Source organism: Squalius cephalus, assembly GCF_949319135.1.
Source record: "Squalius cephalus genome assembly, chromosome: 10".
NCBI classification, from domain to species: Eukaryota; Metazoa; Chordata; class Actinopteri; order Cypriniformes; family Leuciscidae; genus Squalius; species Squalius cephalus.
The window spans coordinates 35052629-35076431 of NC_137131.1; the positions used below are offsets into that span (position 1 = coordinate 35052629).

A 23803-nucleotide genomic window follows, 5' to 3' on the forward strand; every position below is an offset into this window, starting at 1 on the left:
GCGGCTCTGTGAGTCTATTTTTTGCTCAGTTTGCTTAAAGTCAGAGATGACTTCCAGACTTTTTCCTGTTTGTTTTAAATCATGTTGGATAATGTTACTAGCTGTATTCTGAGAATGATTACATCTTATACAGTAAGTTGGAGAAAGGTTTTGGTGACTGATTTTGAAGTCTGTTTAGACAGTGACAGTCTAAGATACCGCAGGGTTTGGCTGAATGTCATTGGTAGGTTTTAACGAATAGAATTTAAGGATAGGTCTCAGGTTAAGTTTGATAGCTTTAAAGTTTGATCATTGGTTTTAAGTAGGGCTGCATGATTATGACAAAAAAATAAAATTATTGATTATTTTCCTTGATATTGTAATTTTTATTATTTTATTATTAGTTTTATTAATTCTTTTTTAATTTAATCAAATTTTTATTAAAACTCTTATTTATATTTATATTAAAACAGCTGCATGTTATTGCATACAGGTTGCAGTGTAAATTTGATGTTACTCTGTCTACATTACGAACAAGCTGCGCAACATCTATCCAAATAATTGCAAACTATCAACTGTGTTTTTTGCCTGGGTTCATGTGCTTCTGCAAATTACACACAAATAACTTGTTCATTAGGATCTGTTGTCGTCATTGATAGGCCTATAAACTTAAATGCCTCCAAATCACACAACATACTAGTTTGTCAGCTATACTCGTAATAAAAATAAAAAAAATTTGGATTGAGTGTGCAGCCCTAAGAATCAGTTCTAGGTTTGAAGCTGTATTGGTGAATGTTTTGGGAATAATATTTTTTAATGAGTATCTTAGATTAGGGAATAGTTTTGTGGACTGATTTAATGAATTTGTTTGATTAATAAATAGGCGCAGAGCACAGCTCTTTTGATTTATTGGGCTTTCATGCTCAGAGAATCATATTTTATAAAGATGATATGCAGTGTTGTTTTTATGCTTCCTCTTACAACATTTGTACATTTTTAAATATTATTTCAATATTTTGAATCAATATTTGACAAATATAACCTTTTACTCAAAGATCAAAATAGATTTCTTAGTTCTACCTCGTTTTACACTTAAATCGTATGAATTGAGCATACATGCTCATTTAGTCAAAAACTAAAAGGTCTCTGCATAGCGAGGAACAGGTTTGATTTGGAAGTTATTAGAATGGATATTCATGAACACATGGATTTTTCTTTTAGCTGTTAAGTGGTGAATTCACCCATAATTATTTACTCTCCTTTGTATGTTTCTTTCTTCAGTGAAACTTAAAAGGAGATATTTAGCAGAGAGTCCAAATTGCTCTTTTCCAGACAATTTTCTCATACGAACTTAAATTTCATTGTGTTTATCACACAAAGATGCTGTATAGAGGTTTAGAAGACTTAAAGGGATAGTTCACCCAAAAATTCCTTTAGTCATTATGTACTCACCTGTTTTCTTTTTTCTGTTGAACACAGAAGAAGATATTTTGAAGAATGTTGATAACAGTTGACCGTAGCCATTGATATCGGTAGTCATTGACTTCTATAGTATCTTTTTTTTATCCTTTTTTTAAGTCAGTGGCTGCCGTCAACTGTCTGATTACCAACATTCTTCAAAATATCTTATTTTTAGTTCAACAGAAGAAAGAAACTCATACAGGTTTAGAATAACATGAGGGTGAGTAAATGATGACAGAATTAAAATGTTTGGGTGAACTAACCCTTTAAGCCCAAAGTACACTTCAGCCGTCCACTTTCCGCTATGGTCCGGTCACTGTCCGTGTGACGTAATTTTCATCATCGATAGGTCACTGTGTGGACAGTGTGTGAACGACAGCGCATGCGCAAGGTAAATGTTGAGAAAGAAGAGTCCATTAGCTGGCAATACGTTTATTTCGGTTCTTGTTCTAAACTTTGCATGCAATGGCGGATATGCTACTTCTATCCTTCCGAGTGAATGCCCTGTAAATGACACGACTCATTGCTGCCCTCTGACGTCTGTAAAAAAAAAAAATATATATATATATATATTGTACTGCACACGTATACTTTGAAAGTTGTGTGGACACGTCTGTGCGCGAGACAGAACAGAACACGGAAGATGAAGTATACCCAGGCCTTAAGAGTGGACAAGTCATATAGACTACTCTTATGGTGCTTTTTTTCAGAGCTTGATCGCCTCTGCTGCCAATCTACATTTATTGAACATTTACCATAAGTTCCATGGAAGAAAGTGGGCCCTATCATACACTCGGTGCAATGCAGCGCCAGGCACGATGCAAGTGTTTTCTAGTTTCAGCCCGACGCAGTTATCATTTTCACATCCTGCGCCGCGTTGTTTAAAGGTCCCATATTGTCAAAACTGAAATTTCTCATGATAACAGAGGTCTAGGGGCTATGAAACTACCATATAAGTTTCAAAACAGTCGATCCACAGACAAATGCACACAGCCTGCATAAAGTAGCTGTGCCTTTTCACGAGCCGTTGGGACTTCCGTATAAATGTGATGTCAGAACTACTCAGTCACCGCCTTCAGTCATCACCCCCAACAAGGGTGGGTCACTCAGAAAACAACAGGCCAATCAGAAGAGAGGCTCATGAATATTAAGTAGACAGGCCAAAATCAACCTGTTCTTTACAGAGCTCCTGAGAAAGTAGAGAAAATTCTGCTTATTACACACACAGGGACGCATGCCAAAACATGGCAAATATTAAAAATAAAAGGATTACAATGTAAAAGATTATTATTGTGTACATAAAAAATATGGTGGAATCCGGCTTATCCCGTAGATGGTCTGCTCGCGCGCTTAAACCTCACGACGAGCAGATCCGTTTCCTCTCTGGAGAAGCGTTCAGTCGTTCCGCTTGCAAATTCACGGCGCGAGCGCAACTGGCTTTTAAAGGGAATGGGAAATGAGACTCTGATTGGTTTATTGCACGTTACACCCAAAACACACCCATTACTCATTAAGAGAATAGGGCCAACCCTTTTAGACCATGCGCTGGGCGTGCCGACCATTTTTCCCGCCGTTAAACTAGCAAAAGTTAAAATCGTTAAAATAGGGCCCAGTAAGTCAAATGGTTTGGAACCACATGAGAATGACAGATTGCACCGATGTTTCATTTCTAATTGAACAGTTTGACAAAGGCCTGCACTTGAAGTAAATTGTACCATATCATGCTTACTGATATCATTTACATTGCAACTGTTTGCAACTCATTGAGGTTAAAGGAATTAATTTGAATATCATTAAGATATTTATATGTAAGCACATTTTTGAAAGTAGCAACAATTTCTATGTATATATAAAAGACGGTTGTGAAACAGAATTTTTGGAATCACAATGAGAGGGACAGGTGTTATAGTCGCCCTGATCAAATTGAATTATTTTCCATAAATAATTGTTTACCATACCTTTAATACACAGCCAATGTAGCATGCTGATCCTAAAGATTTCTTTACATTTTTGTCAAGTTTGCTTCAGAGCATTGACTTCCTATGTGCTACCTAAAAGAAATTCCTAAAGAACTTTTAGTGACCCGCTTTTCTCATCCCCAGAGGGATGTTGCATTAGCATTTTCAGCTTGTATGAACTGTATTGTGACGTGGTTTGTTTATGCTGCTTTTTTGATGGTGGCCACCCTCATTCTCTGTTCGCCCATAACACTCATGCTCATAACACTGCTGAAATGTCTGCTGCCATCTTTTGTGGCTGTGATAATTTTTGCTTGTGATTTTTCTAAACATGGCTTCATGTTCTGTTTGTTTTCTACTTGTTTTTACACACTCAATCCCGCCCCATTCCCCTGCCAGTGAGGGCTGCCGCCGTGAGAACACCACGAAGAACATTGGATGTCGCAAGTATGCCTTTAACTGTCTACAGCTGAAGGCCTTTCCTAAATATTACAGACCTCCCGATGGCACTTTCGGAAAAGTGGAGACTTAACGAAATGGCTCTTGTTTGGGTGTAATACAGAAAGATTATTAATTATGTTGTTACACAAGTCCTGCACATTAGAAATTCGAGCTAAGCTACAGTAAATCTGCTCCACGCAAATGCTATTTCAATTTGTTCCGATGGTTATCGCACATTTACATATCAAGCATGAACTTGAAGTGGAAATGTTGACTGCAATGAGTAGATGCAGACTACATATCTGATCAGTTCTCTTTCATAAGCTCAATATCATCAAACACATATGTATTACATGTAATGTTGTATTTTATCATATTGGCCCTCTGTAGTGCACAATGAAGGATTTAGTCATTTTCGCTGTGTGTTTCGTAATCCTGGCCCTTTGTAGTGCATAATGGAGGATTTAGTCCTTTATGTTGTATTTCATACTGTAGCCTTGACTGTCTATCGCAAACTGTTGTGTGTTTAGTATGTTAAGCTACACCTGCTGCAGCATAATAGTTATCAGTCTCATGGCTTAGAGTCACATGACTCTTCTTGCCTTGTGTTCATATGTTTATGCTCCACCATTTTCAAGAGTCATTTCCCGTTCCTCCCATTGACCAGCGGAGGAACTTTCGGGAAATAAACCAGGTTCGGGTTGTTCGTTTTTAAACCTCATACATTTATCCAAACTGATCATGCACAGTCCATCCTCTCAGTTGCTTCAACTCTGAGGTTGTTCTTCAAGAAAACAATGTCCTATTCAATAAAAGAAATGAACTACTGGCAAGTTTCTTCAATGGGCCAACGTAGAAAATGATAAAAGCAAAAAAAGTGAGATCAGTGTATCACTGTGTTCAGCTGGCAGCAATGACTCTGACAACTTTATGACATCTTTCTAATAGATGATGCTGTTGTTTTGTGCTGTACTTGTTTTTAACAAGAGGTACATTCATAAATGGAATTTCGATACATTAAGAGAGTACAGTGCTAAGCACTTATGAAATTGACTGAAATGTGAATCTGTTGCAGTCATGCAAATTATTTGTTGAAGGTTATTCTTTTGTCATGTGCGTATCTCTGTTGTTTTTGATTCTGTTTTTGACACTGATGTTGATTCAATTACTGTATGCTTATACAACGTTATTTAAGAGCTCAGATTTTTGGATTGATGTTGATTTGTATTTATTTCTTTTTATGGTAATGACCTTGTGTCTTTTATGATGCCCTCTTAGATATATTATGTCTGTCTAGAACAGAGTTCTGCTGTATTAAAATGCTGTCATCAATATCTGATGCCATTAAAGAGAGAATATAAGACCATTCACGTCGATTGTGTTCTTTTTATCATGATAAAGCTTTTCTGTCTCTGTTCATTTTGGGATGTTTGGTAATCTGCACTTGGTTAAAAAACATTTTTTTCTATTTTTTTTTACACGTTGGTTGGAAAACGTATTTAGTCAGAATGCATGGTTATTTTCCAATGTTCATCAATGGGGAAAGATGCTTTCTGCTCATAATGGTGTTATACTACTACTACTACTACTACTACTACTACTACTACTACTACTACTACTACTACTACTACTACTACTACTACTACTACTACTACTACTACTAATAATAATAATAATAATAATAATAATAATAATAATAATAATAATAATAATGCTTATCTGAGTACCTGAAAAATACTTGAAAGAATAAAACAATACATTTAAGGGATTTAAATAAATGACAATAAATTGAAATTAACACTGGGGGGAAAAATGGTAGCCTAAAAATGTGCTTCATGTGGTAAAATCTAAATTAATAGATTATTTTTTTAAATGTTATTTAAAGTCCCCCTGCAGTCAATAATCCCTTAAAACTCATCTTTGATCACCAAAATTACATATTTAAACATTTTTCCTTGAAAAAACAATTTCTTCATGCCTTAAAATAGCTTGAATGTAACTCTACACCCTTGCCTTATTTAGTGTATGAGGTTCTATGAGTATGCAAATTACTCACCCGCCTCCACTCACTCACACCAGTTCAGAGATCCACTCATTGACGATCACAGGTTGACGTGATTGGTTACAAGGTAGTTTGTGATGTCAGAAACACCAGCGATTTCAAACCCCGTTTTTGAGACTGTCTTTGGTTCACCGCTGTTTTATAGATGAAAATACTCAGCGATGGTGTTGACTTATGAATTTACACATGGTTTGTCTTAAAGCATATTAAAAACACCTCATAGACATATAAACAACATTAAAAACTTGATTTTCACCACAGGGGGACTTTAAAATTACAGAATTAACCTAAATATATTAGGTTACACCAACAAAACTAAATGTAAAGTTAAGATCAGGCAGAAATAGCTCTTTAATGTAACAATTGCAGGTTATCACAATAAGGTTCCATTAGTTAACATGAACTAACAATGAAAAATACTTTTAAAGCATTTATTTGTCTAAGTTAATATTAATTTCAACATTTAGTAATAGATTATTAAAGTTGGGTAACACTATTTTAGTGTCCTTGTTACACGTTACATGTACTATAGTAGTTACTATAAATTGTGCATCTAACCCTAAACCACACCCTATAGTAAGTACATGTTAATTACTGTTACTCGGTACTTAAATGTATAATTACACTGTAGCATAGACACCTTAAAATAAACTACCTCTACAGAGTAACAAAATATTTGTGATCAAAATATTTTTAGGAATTTAGTTATTTATCTTTTACTTGGTTCTTTTTGAAAGGCCATCAATAAGGAGACCTGATTTTTGACACCATATTGTGGTGTAGTTTGGGGACCTGCTGACTTGCCAATCACAAAACTATTCCCTTTCAGCGCTCCCCTGATGAGCTACTGCTGCCCTCTTGTGTTCTGCAGGCATCAGATCAGACACAGATAACATTTACAACAAGCTAAATCTACTTCTATAGAAAGTATTTAAGTATGAGTATTGTGTTTGTAGCTTCATTCAATAACAAACACTTCACATTATTATGGTAGAGAAGAGAAAGGATGAACATGGAAGTAATAAACTTAAAATTGATCAAATATCAGTGCTATACTTCTGATATGTCTTAAGAGGAGTTGCACACTTCATGTACCTCAGAAAGTATAGGAAACAAGTAGAAGAGCAGATAAAGTGGCATGAGCTTTATCCTGTTGACTACACAGGACAAAATAAAAAAAATAAAAAAAATTGGATATAATAAAAGCGACCTGTAGCAAAAAGAGACTTACTGTATAATAAAAAGATAAATCCGAAATAAAACCTCAGAGGAGATAACAGCAATTCTAATGCATTTAGGCTACTAACAGTGCATTCAATACTGTACATTTATTTGGCTTCTGTAAGCATATGCAAGTTTCTCCTATAAGACCAGTGATATTGTACACAAGATAGTATGCACTAAAAAAAAAAAAAAGAACAAATACATATAATAAAAACCAAAAGTTGGTATATGAAATCTGATTTTTAGACAGTTTAAACTGTTTGTTTTATTGGAAAGTATACAAAGAGTGTGTTTTTACTTTTAATAGGCATTTATTGGGATATCTTTATAGATTTTTTTTCCTATAGAAGTCAATGGGTGCTGTCAACTGTCTAATACCAACATTCTTCAAAATATCTTCTTTTGTGTTCAACAGAAGAAAGAAACTCGTACATGTTTGGAACAACTTGAGGGTAAGTAATGACAAAATGTTCATTTTTAGGTGAACTATCCCTTTAATTTAATAAATACTTACATAAATCTCTGCAGCGCTTTTCGAGATATGTCATAGGTTACCCATAAGGGCGTCCACAATTCTTTAATAAAGATTATAACACAATGTGATGTGTGTGTGAATCACATTATTGTGCATAATATGATTTACGAGTTTGTTCAAGCAATAGCGCCACTGTGTGGAAACAGGGTGGCGGCGCTATGCTGCTGCAGTTCTTTAAGATCATAATTTATTTTTCTTTATGGTTTTATTAACAGAGTAACAAAACACTTCATTGTAACAGCTATTTTCTCATAGTAAACCTTGCGCTCTATAAGTTTTTGTTTTATTAGTTTGGTGAAGTCGACGCCTTTTTTTACGCGCAATTTTTTTGGAGAGTCACCATTCATTTAATTCTAACCAAAAACATTAACGGACGCTCATAGCGCCCACAGGAGTGCGCAGTGCTGTGGTGCGCGCGCACCTGACACCTGTCACACTGTGACGAGTTTCTTGCTCTTCTGATGCACGGGAGCAGAGCGGATCTTCACGAGCGCGGAGTAACACTCACACACATCACCGAAGCTGGATCAAGCCGTCCGAACCCCTCCAAACTTCCACTGGGCCGGGCCAGCAGGCCAGCAACCCCCGATCTGGACCGATGTGCTGGCCGAGATGTCTCGACACATTTATATTAGGAATAAGATCGGCGAGGGAATCCAAGCGCCTATATTTCAGGTGACCATGTTAAGACTGGGGATAAGATATACATTTTAAAGTAGCCAACTTTGTTCATTTTATTGGATAACTTTACAGGCTATAATATGAATATAATCGTTTTTGGTTGGTATTTGCTCTAGTGCTTGTAAGTAGCCTACTCTCAGTAAAACTGTTTTGAACTACACTTTGTTTTAAGTGGTTTCTGCAATTTTGTTGTTTTTATTGTTTGGATTGGGGCGTCAAGGGCACTTGTATGAATTAAAGCGTTGAGACATTTTTACTACACTCTTGTGAATTAAAGATTCGAAAAAGTGGGTTTACGCAGAGATGCCACAAAGAACCATTTTTGGTTCCCCTACAAAAAAAACTTTCAGTGAACAGTTCTTAAAAGAACCGTTTTTTGTTTTTTTTAATGTGAAGAACATTCCAAAAAAATAAATTTCTAAAGAACCTTTTTCCACTGTAAAGAAGCTTTTTGTAGAATGGAAAGGTTCCGTAAAATAAAGAACCTTTGTTTTAAAGAGTGTACTCTAAACTTGATCAAATCACGTGAAATATTTGAAGCACAAGTAAATAGCCTACCTATATTTAGTATAGAGAGTAATGAAGGAAACTAACTTAGATCACCTGACTACATGAAGAACAGCCTTAATGGTGTGAAATGAGCACATTGACCTACTTTTTGGTGGCCCTATTAAACAGCCTTTAAAAAGAACAAGCTCTATGTCTATCCTCAACACTACTATTGAACTCTAGAGACGCCTAGAAATAGAAACAAATCAGACCTGGCTAATTAATGTGTCCCTGTAGTGACTATTTTTTGTCAGCCCACCCCCCGTCTCTCTCTTGCTCCTTCACATTTCCTGTTTATACAGCTGTATTTTTTTCTTCCCATGGGTATGGAAGGGTTAAAGGGATAGTTCACCCAAAAATGAAAATTCTGTCATAATTTCCTCACCCTCAAGTTGTCCCAAACCTGTATGGGTTTCTTTTTTATGCTGAGCACAAAAGAAGATATTTAGAAGAATATTGATAACCAAACCAATCCCCATTGACTTCCATAGTTGTTGTTGTTGTTGTTGTTTTTTTGTTGTTGTTTTTTTTTTTCATATGGAAGTCAATGGGGCCCATCAACCCTTTCTTCAAAATATCTTCTTTTTTATTTTTTTTTATTTTTTTTGAGTGAACTATCCCTTAAATAATTCTGAGATAACCTCAAGCAGAATGACCACTCTGTACTTTTTCTGCTTCTTATAAATTGCACCGATAATTTACAAGTGGCTCTTATTACCAAATTAACTTCCTTCATTAATACAATAATGTTCAGTGCAATGTTTTCTGCTGGTACTCTCTCTCCCATCACCCAAATTTGGCTAACTATGTTTCTACCCAATGTATAGTCTAGTTATATTTTACCCATTTCTAATTTATTTATTGTCTATACTTTAGTCTGCATACTATGTATGTACTGTACGTTTCTTATAACCTTGATAGCGGCTAGCAAGCAAATTTAATAATTTTGTCCAACAAATTCAATACTGATCCTGCTCCTTATTCTGATTGTGAGCTATTAATATCAGTAACACTTATAATGTTCTGTCATTAAGGGATAGTTCACTCAAAAATTTAAATTTTGTCATCATTTACTTACCCTCATGTTGTTCCAAACCTGTATGAGTTTATTTCTTCTGAAAGAAGATATTTCAAAAAGAATGTTGGTGACCAGACATTTGACGGCACCCTTGACTTCCATAGTAGGAAAAAAATACTATGAAAGTCAATGGGTGCCGTTAACTGTCTGGTCACCAACATTCTTTGTTCAACAGAAAGAAACTCATACAGGTTTGGAATAACTTGAGGGTGAGTAAGTAATGACAAAAGTTTCATTTTTGGGTGAACTATCTATGCAGGAAGTAATGCAGGTCAGATGAGTACATTAACACTTCAGCTACTACTATTAACTAATATGGAAAAAAGCTTAACTAATCGGTTAGTAATATCATATTTAGGACTAAAATAGTTCCTTAAGGAATCAATAATTCCTGAATGTGATTAGCCTCATTAATAATCAACTATTAAATATATAAATTTGAAAGAATTACCAATTAATTTAAATTTTTACTCTGAATATGTTCATAAATTGCATCATAATTACTCAAGTGTTACCTAATCACTCTGCAGGAACTACTAGTGATCTAGAAAGTGAAAAACATGTTCAGAGTAAAAAAGACAATATCTTACGTCTCAGACACAGGTTAGTTTTGTGATTAGTAATTAATTGGTAATTCTTTATAATTTGTCATATTTAGTTAACAGTTCTTAATGAGGAGAATCTCATTCAGTAATTACAAATTACTTAATAAGGAACGTCTAGGTTACTTGTAGCGTCTAACGTATAAACGTATAAAATGAGCTGCAGGTGCGATTGCATTTCAGTTTTTTGCTGAGGAGCCTTTCTATGGAGGGAAGGGATGCTGCGGAAGCCACAATCTTCCAAGGAGTTATGTGGAAAGATACATATGAACTATCCCAAAGGTTGCACTGCATATTAATATTGGGTGACTTAGCCCAAGGGAAAGACACAAGCTTCGATTAGGAGCAGCCGTGGAGAATACACATATGGGATCCCCGTAGGGTCACACATATGGGACCCAGCCTAAACCCGGTTCTCAAGGATTCAATGGATAAAGGCCTGGTACCGGACGCTCCGCCATGTCCGGGCCGAGGGTGTTGGAGGACTCACAGGTTTTTCACTCTGGAGAATATAGAGCACAGTAGGGTGCAGCAAGCCGACAGAGCCGGGCCTCTCAGTGCTTCTACCTGTTTAGGGTGAGAACACAGGAGGAGACCGGCTCTACACATAGGCTATAGTATCTAGCGAACGTGTTAGGTGTCGCCCAGCCCGCAGCTCTACAGATATCTGTTAGCGAGGAGCCACGTGCCAGTGCCCAGGAGGTTGCAACGCCTCTTGTGGAGTGAGTATGCAACCTGAACGGGCAGGGCACGCCTTGAGCTTGGTAAGCCAAGGCAATGGCATCCATTATCCAGTGGGCCATCCTCTGCTTGGAGACAGACAGACTGGCCTCCGTAACAGACAAAGAGCTGGTCTGAGGTGCTGACGCTTTGAGTTCTGTCCACGTACATACGCAGAGCGCGAACGGGACAGAGCAAAGCCAGGGCTGGGTCTGCCTCCTCCAGGGGCAGCACTTGCAGGTTCACTACCTGGTCTCTGAAAGGAGTGGTAGGAACCTTGGGCACATAGCCAGGCCGGGGTCTCAGTACAACATGGTTGTCACCTGGCCCGAACTCTAGGCACGATTCATCGACCGAAAATGCTTGCAGGTCCCCTACCCTCTTGATAGAGGCCAGTGCAATCACCAGCAAAGTCTTCAAAGAAAGAAGCTTTAAGTCCGCTGACTGCAAAGGCTCAAAGGGAGCATCCTGAAGTGCTTGAAGCACCAGGGAAAGGTCCCAAGAGGTTATGGTGGGGGGTCGAGGAGAGTTTAACCGTCTCGCCCCCCTAAGGAACCTGACGACCAGGTCGTGCTTTCCAACTGATTTGTCATCTATGTGGTCGTGATAAGCTGAAATAGCGGCAGCATGTACTTTGAAGGTGGAGGGAGACAGCCTTCGCTCCAACCCTTGCTGCAAGAAGGAAAGCACGGACCCTATCGAACATCTTCGGGGGTCCTCTCTGCAAGAAGAACACCACTCGACGAACAGGTTCCACTTCAAGGCGTACGCACGTCTCGTAGACGGTGCTCGCGCAGAAGTGATGGTGTTAAGTACCTCTGGGGGTAAGTCACCTAGAACCTCCGCGTCCCGTCCAGGGACCAGACATGGAGCTTCCAGAGGTCCGGACGCGGGTGCCATAGGGTGCCCCGTCTCTGAGTCAGAAGGTCCTTCCTCAGAGGAATGGGCCAGGGAGGGACTGTCACAAGGAGCATGAGTTCTGGGAACCAGGTCCGGGTGGGCCAATAGGGAGCCACCAGAAGGACCTGCTCCTCGTCCTCCCTGACTTTGCACAGTGTCTGTGCAAATAGACTCACTGGGGGAAACAAATATTTGCAGAGGCCCCGGGGCCAGCTGTGAGCCAGTGCGTCCATGCCGAGTGTTCCCTCAGTCAGGGAGTAAAACAGCTGGCAGTGGGAGGTCTCTAAGGAGGCAAACAGGTCTACCTGAGCCTCCCCGAACTCTCTCCAAATCAGCTGAACCGCCTGGGTGTGGAGTCTCCATTCTCTCAGGAGCACAGCTCATGACAGCTCGTTGGCTACACGGTTGAGCACACCGGGGACATACATGGCTTGAAGCGACCTCAGATGCTTCTGACTCCAGAGGTGGAGATGGCAGGCAAGTTGCAACATGCGACGGGAGCGTAGACCACCTTCAAGTTTCAAGTTTGTATTTATTTATATAGCACATTTAAAAACAGCAAACAGGGCTGACCAAAGTGATGAACAATACACAAGATACAGGACAAGGACATAACCACACATTCATGACAAAAGCTCACAATGAATTAAAAGCTAAAGAAAAAAAGTAGGTTTTAAGAGAGGATTTAAAAACAGTTAGAGATTGAGCCACTCTGTAAACCGGAAGGCTGTTCCACAGCCTAGGGCCCGCAAAGGCTCTGTCTCCTCTATTCTTCAACCGTGATCTGGGGACGGACAAAAGTCTCTGATCAACAGACCTCAGGTTTCGTGTGGGATTGTGTGGACAAATAGCTCGGTGCCAGATTATTTACGGATTTAAAAACAAAGAGAAGAATTTTAAACTCAATTCTAAAATGCACAGGTAGCCAGTGCAGTGATTTTAAGATAAGTGAAACATGATCAAATTTACGTTTTCTTTTGAGGAACTTTGCAGCAGCATTCTGTACTAATTGAAGACGAGCAATAGAGTGTTTGGCATGTCATTGAGGGAGTTGCAATAATCCAACCGCGATGTAATGAGCGCATGGACAGCAATCTCTAAGGTTTTCTCAGAAAGAGAGGATTTGATCTTAGAGAGAAGACGTAGCTGGAAAAAACAAGAACTAGGGCTGCACGATTAATCGCAATAAAACCGCACACGATTTGGCAAAGGCTGCGATTATTTTGTGCACAGCTTGTCAGTGGAGTGCGGCTGATTGGTAGTAAATACTGCCTCATTTGAACGCCAGAGGGTGCTCTCATGCAAACATGATAAATATGCCCCGCTGCAGAAGTACAATAATGCGCATCATTCCAGGAAATCCCTATCGCTGTAGCTGAATAAACAGAAGATTGAAACGCTTTGATAATACACGACTGCCTTATTCTGTGTAAGAAGGCACATCATCTCACAGAAGGATGCTCAACTGTCGTTATGGAGTGGGTTTGGAGTAAATGCATGTTATTAAATGTTGCATGTTATTAAAAAGAGGTTCATAAATGCTTCTCATGTTTTGGAAAGATGTTTGACGCATGTTATTTTTTTAAATGCACGTTGTAAGTGACTCAAACTCACAGTGCTTTCAAATGGAGCAGCGTTTACAGAGCCGTACATCAATGACAAACTGCGCATAAAAAATAATCGCAGCCTATGCGATTTTAAAATCGCGATAAACCATCTCGATTTAAGTGCGATTACATGTAAATTGCGATTAATCGTGCAGCCCTAACAAGAACTAATCACCGCATTTATTTGTTTTTCAAATTTGAGGTTCTGATCTTAGAGAACACCTAAGTTCTTAAAGGGGGGGTGAAATGCTATTTCATGCATACTGAGTTTTTTACACTGGTAAAGAGTTGGATTCCCATGCTAAACATGGACAAAGTTTCAAAAACTAAGTTGTACGTTTGAAGGAGTATTTTTGTTCCAAAAATACTCCTTCCGGTTTGTCACAAGTTTCGGAAAGTTTTTTTCGAGTATGGCTCTGTCTTACGTAAGATAGGGCGGAATTTCCTTATATGGGTCCTAAGGGCACTTCTCCGGTAAGATCGCGGCCGCGCGCGCACTCGTAGACCAGAGCAAGAGAGTGAAAGCAGTTCGCCATCAAAGCGCCCTGCCTGGCTTTTGGGAAGTCAATGTCACCAAAGAAGTGTGTTTTTGGTTGCCAGGGCAAGACAACCCTGCACAGATTCCCAAAGAACCCAGCGTTAAGGAACCCGTGGATGGAGTTTGTTTTCCTGAGCATAAACGGAGTTGTGTAAAGACTGTTGTTCCCTGCATTTCGACGATGATTGTTTTATAAACAAAGCCCAGATCTACGGATTTGCAGATCGTCTAATGCTTAAGGATCGAGCAGTCACAATGATAAAAATTCGCGGTCGTGCGTTGGAACCGGACGGTGAGTAAAACTGTTTGTTGAACAAATGTCTCTGTGTGTTGTCACTAGCTTGGCGCGTTAGCACAGCTAAGCTTCGCCCACACGGCCCGCCCCCAGCCGCTCGGTTTTTTCCGGAAAGACTCGGTACAGCCTATCTTTATGTTAAAAGTTTAATAAAACAAAATACTTTTTGGAGATATGAAGGATGCAATATTACTCTATAGGTACTCAAGATTAACAGGAGATTGAGTGAAAATGAGCATTTCACCCCCCCTTTAATGCAAGATGAAATTGGAGAAAGGTAATCCAGATCAATGTTACTGCTATTAAAGTTGTCATGGGGGCTAAAGACTATAACCTCGGTTTTGGATTCATTCAGAAATAAGACATTTTGAGAAAACCACATTTTTACTTCTTCTAGGCATGCAAAAAGAGATTTCAGAGCAGTATCTTTGTTGCGTTTCAGAGGCAAATAAATTTGTGTATCATCTGCATAGCAGTGAAATGATACACCATGATTTCTGAAAATGGAGCCCAGAGGAAGTAAATACAGGGAAAAAATAATGGGTGCGAGAATAGACCCCTGCGGCTAAATAGTTTTACAGAAAAACTTCTGTTTGTTAGATAAGATCTAAACCAACTGAGGACAGTTCCCTGGATGCCCACGAAATATTCTAGTCGGGATAAGAGAGTTTTATGATCAACTGTATCAAAAGCCAAGGTTAAGTCTAACAGTATTAGGATCACTGAGTCACCAGCATCAGTCGTTAACAGTATATCATTAGAAACCCTTAATAAAGCAGACTCGGTGCTGTGCAGAGGCTTAAAACCAGACTGGAAAGTTTCAAGAATTTGATTTGAGCTAAGAAAAGACTGGAGTTGATTGAGAACCGTTTTCTCCAATGCTTTTGTAATAAAAGGAAGTGTCGAGATGATTAAAATCCCTATCATCAAGTGAAGGTTTCTTGAGAAGAGGTGTAACAGTAGCTTATTTTAGTATATCAGGGATAGTCCCTGTGCTCAAGCATTTATTCAGAAAAGACACCAAACATGTTCCAACCGAATCAAAAATTTGTTTCAAAATATGGGGCGAAAGAACATCAAGAGAGCAAAAGGAAGGTTCCTTGGCGGTTGATGTATGCAACGGTTGCAGTGTTGTCCGTACGGACCAGCACGTCTCTGCCCTGTAGCCGTCTCTTTAAGCAGCTCAGAGCGAGACGTACTGCTAGCAACTCGAGGCAGTTGATGTGCCAATGCAGTTGGGGGCCCGTCCACACCCCTGACACTGCATGCCCGTTGTACCTGGCACCCCAGCCGGTGGCAGAGGCATCTGTGAATACCACAGCATGCCTGGACACCTGTTCCAAGGGGACTCCTGCCCGCAGGAACGAGGGGTCTGACCACAGGCTGAAGGTCTGGCGGCACGCCGGTGTGATTGTCATCCGGTGAGTGCCTTGATGCCATGCCCATCTCGGGACTCGGCCGTGAAGCCAGTGCTGAAGCGGCCTAATATGGAGCAGCCCGAGCGGAGTTACCGCTGCTGCTGCTGCCGCTGCCGCTGCCATTTGCCCAGGAGTCTCTGAAAGAACTTCAGTGGGACCGCCGTCCTGCCTTTGAATGTGTTCAAGCAGTTCAGCACCGACTGGGTGCGTTGCTCTGTTAGGCGCGCTGTCTGTGCTGTCTGAGTTTAAAGAGAGCATCGAAGTGCTTGGCTCTGAAGCAAAAAGCTGAAATGCAATCGCACCTGCTGCTCATTTTATAGCCGCGCTGCGAGGCTGAACAGCTGATGCCAATGATTGCATGCCAATGTGTATTGGCTCGTTTTAGTTTCACTCGAATAGATTGGCCTCTCTAGCGAGATTCCTATCAGTCGGTCACGACATACGTTGAAGTGACCGACCGATAAGGGAACCCCCGTTCCCTGAAGGAGGGAACAAAAACAACGACAGTGCCAGTGACCGACGAATTGGGACCTTGTCTGAGAGGCCAATCACCTTCAAGTGGTACTGTTACATCCACCAGCTGGAGTGCCCTTGATTCCCACCGGAGGACACTCCTTCTGTCTTGGTTATCTTACCATGGACTACATTTCCCACAACCCATTGCTCGGACACATTATGCCTGATTACATCCACCTGTGTCTCATTATTTTTGTTAACCCTGTTAATTCAGTCATTCTTTACTAAGTCTTGTATGTTGGTTATATTCCAATTCTGAGTCATTGTATCCTGTTCCTCCTGTGTCCTGGTTTCTCATGTCTTGTTTTTTTATCTTTTGCCTGTGATTTGTGGAATTCTGTTTTGGTCTACTCCTTGGACTTAATCATTTTTTGGACTGTTTGCTTGTGTAAGACCTGTGCCTGGTTTTGGATTATGATTGTGGATTACCCTAATAATAAATACTGCATTTGAATCCTCAACCTTTGTGTTTCCATGCAATTCCATGCTATTCCATGGTATTGCTAATTTCACTGACCTCCCAGACTATACTATCATTGACTTCTTTTGTTATGGACTCAACAACCCGTTACAATCCACACTGATCCATGGTGGTACTCAAGGATCACTGAGTGAGTTCCTAGATTATGCCCTTCAGTTGACTGGGTCCTCCTTCACTGTTGGGGAGGTTAAGGAGGACATTTTCCCTAAACATGTTTAGGGAAATCCTCTCAGGATTACTTGAGAGTCAGTTAGGCTGAATTCCAGGCACTGAAAACGCCTGCAGGTCCCCTACCCTCTTGATGGAAGTGAGCGCAGTCAGGAGCACTGTCTGAAGAGACAGGATAACCTCAACTGATGGCAAAGGCTCAAAGGAAGCTTACGTTAGGGCCGTTGAGACCAGAAAGAGGTCCCAAGGGGGGATGAGGCAAGGTCGAGGAGGATTCAACCTCCTCGCGCCTTTCAGGAACCTGATGACCAGGTCGTGTTTTAGCGGCAACATAGACTTTCAGTGAGGAGGGAGACAGCCTCTGATTGGGCAATTACGGGGGTCTTCTCAGTGAGAAAAACACCAAGCAACAAACAGACTACTTCAAAGCATAAGCATGCCTCACAGAGGGGGCTCTAGCTGAAGTAATTGTGCCTACTACTGCTGGGGGTAGGCCACTTAAGTCCTCCATGCTCCATCCAGAGACCACACATGGAGGTTCCAGAGGTCTGGACGTGGGTGCCATATGGCACGCTGTCCCTGAAAAAGCAGATCCTTCCTCAGGGGAATGCGCCAGGGAGGGATAAGTCATGAGGAGCATCAGTTCGGGAGCATCAGCTGGACCACCTGGGGGTGGAGTCTCCACTCCCCCGGGAGTGTGAACTGCCGTGAGAGCTCATCACCCAGAATGTGAGTCGCACAGCACTCCAGCCGGTGGTGGAGTAATCTGTTGGGACAACAACATACCAGGACACTTGTTCTAGGGGTACTCTTAGCAGAAAAGCAAGGTCTGATCACAGGCTGAAAGTTCGGCGACAGGCCAGTGTGATTGTCACCCGGAATGTGCCATGCCCATCTCGGGACTCGGTCGTGTAACCAGTGCTGAAGCGGTCACCGCGGCTGTGGACATAATATGGCCCAGAAGCCTCTGAAATAGTTTAAGTGGAACCGTTGTCCTGCCTTTGAATGAATTCAAGCAGTTCAGCACTGACTGAGAACGCTCGCTTGAGAGACGTGCTGTCATGGTGACCGAGTCCAACTCCATACCGAGAAAAGAGATACTCTGCATGAGGGAGAAATTTCTCTTTTCCCAGTTGACCTGAAGCCTGGCTGAGGTAACTGAGCACCAAGTCCCTGTGTTAGTACAACTGATCTCGCGAGTGGTCCAGGATCAGCCAGTCGTCGAGATAGTTGAGGATGCAAACACCCATCTCCCATAGAGGGACAAGGGCGGCCTCCGCGGCCGTCTTAAAGACACAGGGCGATAGGGACAACCTGAAGGGGAGGTCTTTTTCCTGATATGCTCGTTCCTGAAACGCAAAGCGTAGGAATGATCTGTGTCGATGGAGAATTGAGTCATGAAAGTATGCGTCCTTCAGGTCGATCGCTGCAAACCAATCTTGGGGGCGAATGCATTCAAAAAGGCGTTTCTGCATAAAACCCTGACCTCATATTGGCTGGAGGAGCTGCTTCACCTTCTGCGGTCTGCTTCATGATGTGGCCTGGGTGAACACTGCTGCTGTGGCCGCCCGGAAGCGGAGGTGGAGGCAGAGGATGCCCTCGACGATGAGCAGGTGGCGGGGTAGTGAAAGCAGCAGCAGACAGCCGGGGCAGGATGTGTCTGTTGCCTCTTTCTGCTTATGTACTGCTGAGAGCTACTGGGCAAAGTTGTCTACAGCGTCGCCGAAGAGTCAATAAAGCAAACTTTGTCAGCTTCCTTCATCTCAGCCAGGTTCAGCCAGAGATGGTGCTCCTGGACCACAAGTGTGGACATCGTCTGTCCAACAGACTGCACAGTGACTTCCGTTGCCCGGAGGGTAGCGGTCCATAGCTGTGCGCAGCTCCTGCATCAACCCTGGATCAGAACTACCCTCGTGCAGCTCTTTGAGTGCCTTGGCCTAATATACTTGCAGGAGGGCCATGGCATGCAGGGCAAAAGCGGCCAGGAATCTCCACTTACCCCTTGGCCTCCCTGCCATCGAGGTTAGTGAGAGGCGTCAGAATGGTTTCGGGCAGAAAAAGGTGCCTTCCAAGACTTTGTGACCTCCTCATGCACTTCTGGGAAAAAGGCACTCGAGCGTAATGTTGCTGTACATGACTCATCCACTAACAATGTCTCAGCGTGCTTACAACCCAGACACGTGAGACAGTGATTGTGACTGTCAGAAAGGGCCAGGTAACAACCTCATCAAGAAACACATGGGTGGAATGACATCTTGAAAAAGATGCAACATCACACCCGTGTTTACTCTTTTAGAGGAAAAATCTCTTTTGGGCTGAAGTGCACAGGGGAAAGGTCGGCTGCACAGCGTGTAGAAATGTAATTTTAGAGAATGCACAGTGTGCAAAATCCTCCTCAGAAGGTGACCACCACTGATGCACCATCACACCAACACATGCAGAAGCTTCTTCCTGGTTCTGTTAAACTACTGTAAGAGATGACAGCAGAGCAGAATCTTATCGAGAAACGCTCGTCTCCGAAGCGAAAGCTTAATGAGACTAAATAAAGTCCTGCATACTTTCTTATATACCCGTAGCACGGGCATGGTTTGCGATGCAAATCTCACTCACCATAGTCCATTGGCTTGTTCTGTACCACTTGAAGGTGATTGGGCTCTCAGACGAGATTCCAATTCGTCAGTCACTGATGTAATGTCAAAAGTGACTGAGTGATAGGGAGCTATCTCAGTCCTAAATTTGATAGTATGTATTGATTATTTAATCTTGCTTACTAATTAGTTAATAGTAGTAGTTGAAGTGTTAATGTAGTACCACCAGTAGTTGAAGTGTTAATGTAGTATACCACTCATTTGTCTTGCATTACTTCCTCCTGCATAGTTACCTATTAATGCCAGACCATTATTCTAAAGTGTTATTTTAATATCAAATATCAGAAACATGATTCTAGTAACATAGATAATAATATTATATTCTCAAAAGTAAATGGTTGGGAGAGGATTGAAGAACAACCATATCTGAAACAATTCATTCATGTTTTTGTCATTGCTCCCTCTACAGGTGAACAGGGGAACATATTCACGCCGTAGTCGACTGAAGAGGTCTGATGGCAGCACCACCTCCACCAGTTTTATCCTGAGACAGGTAAAGAAATTGTCCATTTCTGGAAGTGATCAGGTAAAAAGCGCTTCTCCCCTTTTTTGGCTCAATTAAATTATTACTTAGAGATTAGTCACTTAAACAGTAGAAAAAGTAATCAGACACATTTAATGTAGCAAACATATACTGTCCTTATTCTTTGTTTTGTTCAGATAGGCTTAATGTGCTGGGATGCATGCCTGTTAAAACCTTTTTCTCATTTTTCTTTTTCTTCCAATTGCACTATAATCTTTGTCACAGATCATAATGCAAATTTGTATAAGTGATGTTCATAATTTATTAATTACATTTCTATATAGTGTACATAAATATTAAATATATACAATTCATATTTACATCATCCAGACCTCATGTGAGATCACACTAACATCCACTGTAGAGAGTATGTTAATAAAAGTGGTAAAAACAGAACAGTAAAAGATTTGTTTTAATTTATGTAATATATAAATAAATGTGTGTGTGTGTGTGTGTGTGTGTGTGTGTGTGTGTGTGTGTGTGTGTGTGTGTGTGGATAGATAGATAGATAGATAGATAGATAGATAGATAGATAGATAGATAGATAGATACAAATAATTAAAAAATATTTTAACAGTGAAGAAATTGTGCAGAATGATTAAATGAAGAAAATATGATCATTGCAAATAAAGGGGAACATACTGGAGAAAAACTGACTGTACATTCAAAAGAAGTTACAGAAGGAAAGAGAGAATGAACGAGGCAGAGGGAGGCTCTCTCTCTCTTTCTCTCTCATCAGCGTTCACAGTCAAGGAGAACACACGTCAGCAGCAGCTCTGACTAGAAGGCTGCTCGGCCAATCAGCATGCAGCTGGTCAACTGTGTCATCAGCCTGAGATTGAGGAAGGGTTCTCTCTCTCTCTTTCTGCCTTACCCTCTCTCTCTCTCTCTGATGCGGGGAGCAGCGCCGTGCCGTGTGTGTGTGTGTGTGCGTGTTGCTGAGAGATGATGAAACGTCCGCGTCAGTGAGCCGTTGGGAAGCTTCTCCCTGCCTGAGGATGTGAGAGAATTGGAGGCTGAACGAGGGATCCACTCCATCCTGCAGGCAGAGCCGTCTGCACAGGCCTGCTTTCCCTCTTTCTCTCTCTCTCCATCCTTTCTCGTGAGGCATCTCTCACCCTTTTTTTCCCTCCTTGTTCTTCCTCTGTGGAACAAGGGGATCGTCATCCCCCCATCGATTCTTTTTTTTTTTTTGTGGTGGTGGCTCCCTCCTCCTCCTCTTCCTCCTCCTCCTCCCCCTCTCTCTCCATCTCCACCACCTCCTCCTCCTCTTTTTTTTCTCTATTCTTCAAGAAGACCTTTTTGGAATAGCAAACCTCCATGTATGACAATTTGTACCTGCATGGATTTGAAGACTCGGAGGCGGTGAGTTATTTTTTTCTTGATCGGAATTGGCTACGGCTATATATAGTGTTTTCCCACTGGCTATATGTGTGCGTGCGTGAGCGCGCTCGTGTGCGTGTGCCGAACACTGGCTCAGCTGTGCTGCACATACAGGGCCTGCGAGACTCAGTGTACCATGATTTTCTAAGATGCAGCCCACCAATTTCCGTGGGTGTACTATTGGGAGATGCTCATCAGAGGCTTGTGTGTGTATGTGTCTTTCTATATGTGTTGTTAATAGCACACACTCCCATTGAACATTAACTCCTATTCCATACGGCGTGTTTAAAGAATGCTACAGTAAAAAAAAAACACGTCTCATTAATTTTTCAGTTTTTTTTTTTTTTTTTTTTTTTTTTTTTCAGGATTACGTGGCTTTCTTTGTAGGACCTACCTGATCTCCTTAAGGTTGAAAATGTTTAAGGTGTTATCATATTGGTAAAATTGTAAAGCTTCATTTACTGTCTGGCTGTTAAAGGGGCAGAGCCGTTTCTTGCTGATGTGTAGAATGTAATGAGTCACATGACTTAGGCGCCCCACTTGAATGCCTTAAAATGAAATCGAGCCAGAAGTCTGGAAAAGCCATCAGGAATTGTGTGTGTATGTGTTAGAGGCCCATAGAACCCACTTTAATTCCCATCAGCTGTGTTTATATTTCAGTGTCCTATATGTATATAGACCATCTATTTAAGATACAGACTATAATCCATAATCAGGTTCCTTTGCTTTTTTGAATAAACATGGTATATGATGTTGTGTAACTTTTTAACTAGGGCACATAAAATCATTGAAAATTTCAGTTACACTTTAGATTAGTGTCTATTTCTCACTATTTACTACAACTTTTGCGTCAATAAACTCCTAATTACGTCTTATTGATACTTAGTAAGGTAGTTGTAAAGTTTAGGTATTGGGTAGGATTAAGAGATGTAGAATATGGTCATGCAGAATAAGGCATTAATATGTGCTTAATAAGTACTAATAAACAGCCAATATCCTAGTAAAATGCATGCTAATAAGTAACTAGTTAAAAGTGAGAATTGGACCCTTAACACATTACGAACGATAACTATAAAGATAACTATATTAGCGGACGATATCGTTCTGTTTATTCTGAGCATGTGCTTGTCTGTCACTTCAAAGGCTCGGGCTTGTTACAACAGGATGGATTCTGATTGGCTGTCTATGTTTTTATGGTTCATCAGCTGGATAGAATAGTTCTGAAAGTGATTCCCACAATATGTTTTTTCTGTGCCGTTATCATTATAGCTGTGGTGTGGACTCTGGTTTTCTTTAATATTGAGAATGATTTTAAGAACTATATCTTTATCGTAATGCTTATAGTTATCGTCCTTGGTGTGAATGGGCCTTTAGTGTTACCAAAATTTCAATCAGCAAGCATAATTTAAAAAAAAAATTGTTTGTAGAAGTTGTGTAACATAGTCTGTGTTCATATGACTGATTTTCTACATACTTCCAAATTGGTGTCTGGGAGAATATATATTTGTTTACTAATAAATTGCAGACCCATTTGAACCACATTCGCTGTGCTTTGCATTGCAAACCCAGTTGAATTGTGGCTATGAAGCTTCTAAGCTTAAAAAAAGCTTAGTTTAGTTGAAGAGAAACCTGTCTGTTTAACTTCATTTTGGGCCATTATCTCTCTTCATGATGTTATACATGAATCTGTACAGGCCCTCCAAAGTCACTCTTCAGCAAAAAGACTGTTATCTCGTCAAAATCGAGGATGAAAGCCATTCATTTGAATTTTCGTTTTTTGCTCACAATCATCACTTCTGCGGCGGAAGATAAGCAAACTTGTGCATTTTTTGTTTCCCGAATCAGGCGTTTTGTGATTGGACTCACCGGCCTCAATTGGGTCCCTGCTGAAGTAAGCTTGTGTCGAGCGGCTGCCTTCAGGGAAAAAGTGTTTCGCCATAGGCAGCGTGCTGAAATTTTTTAGCCGACTGTGAGGCTTTTTCGCTCTCTCTCTCTGCCTCTCTCTAATGCGATATTGACCCGATCATTCTTTTCAC

At 40.8% G+C, this 23803-nt stretch overlaps 2 protein-coding genes across 11 annotated transcripts in view; both read left to right on the forward strand.

Moving 5' to 3' along the window:
* The window catches only part of inpp4ab (inositol polyphosphate-4-phosphatase type I Ab), a 55828-nt gene extending 50623 nt beyond the window's left edge, over nucleotides 1-5205 (forward strand). For all 9 annotated transcript variants that reach the window (XM_079883351.1, XM_079883356.1, XM_079883347.1 and 6 more), the window contains one exon: nucleotides 3798-5205. In XM_079883351.1, coding sequence (XP_079739477.1) covers nucleotides 3798-3930 — 133 coding nt within the window. In that variant the 3' untranslated portion in view covers nucleotides 3931-5205. The remainder of the gene's footprint in view (nucleotides 1-3797) is intronic.
* Nucleotides 5206-8176: 2971 nt separating this feature from the next.
* The window catches only part of cacnb4b (calcium channel, voltage-dependent, beta 4b subunit), a 30001-nt gene continuing 14374 nt past the window's right edge, over nucleotides 8177-23803 (forward strand). The window contains exons 1-2 of one of the 2 annotated variants that reach the window (XM_079883389.1): nucleotides 8177-8335; nucleotides 20271-20354. In XM_079883389.1, the coding sequence (XP_079739515.1) occupies nucleotides 8273-8335; nucleotides 20271-20354 (147 nt within the window). In that variant the 5' untranslated portion in view covers nucleotides 8177-8272. Of the gene's footprint in view, nucleotides 8336-20270; nucleotides 20355-21616; nucleotides 21750-23803 lie in introns of those variants that run through there. The other variant, XM_079883388.1, reaches the window with a different exon arrangement.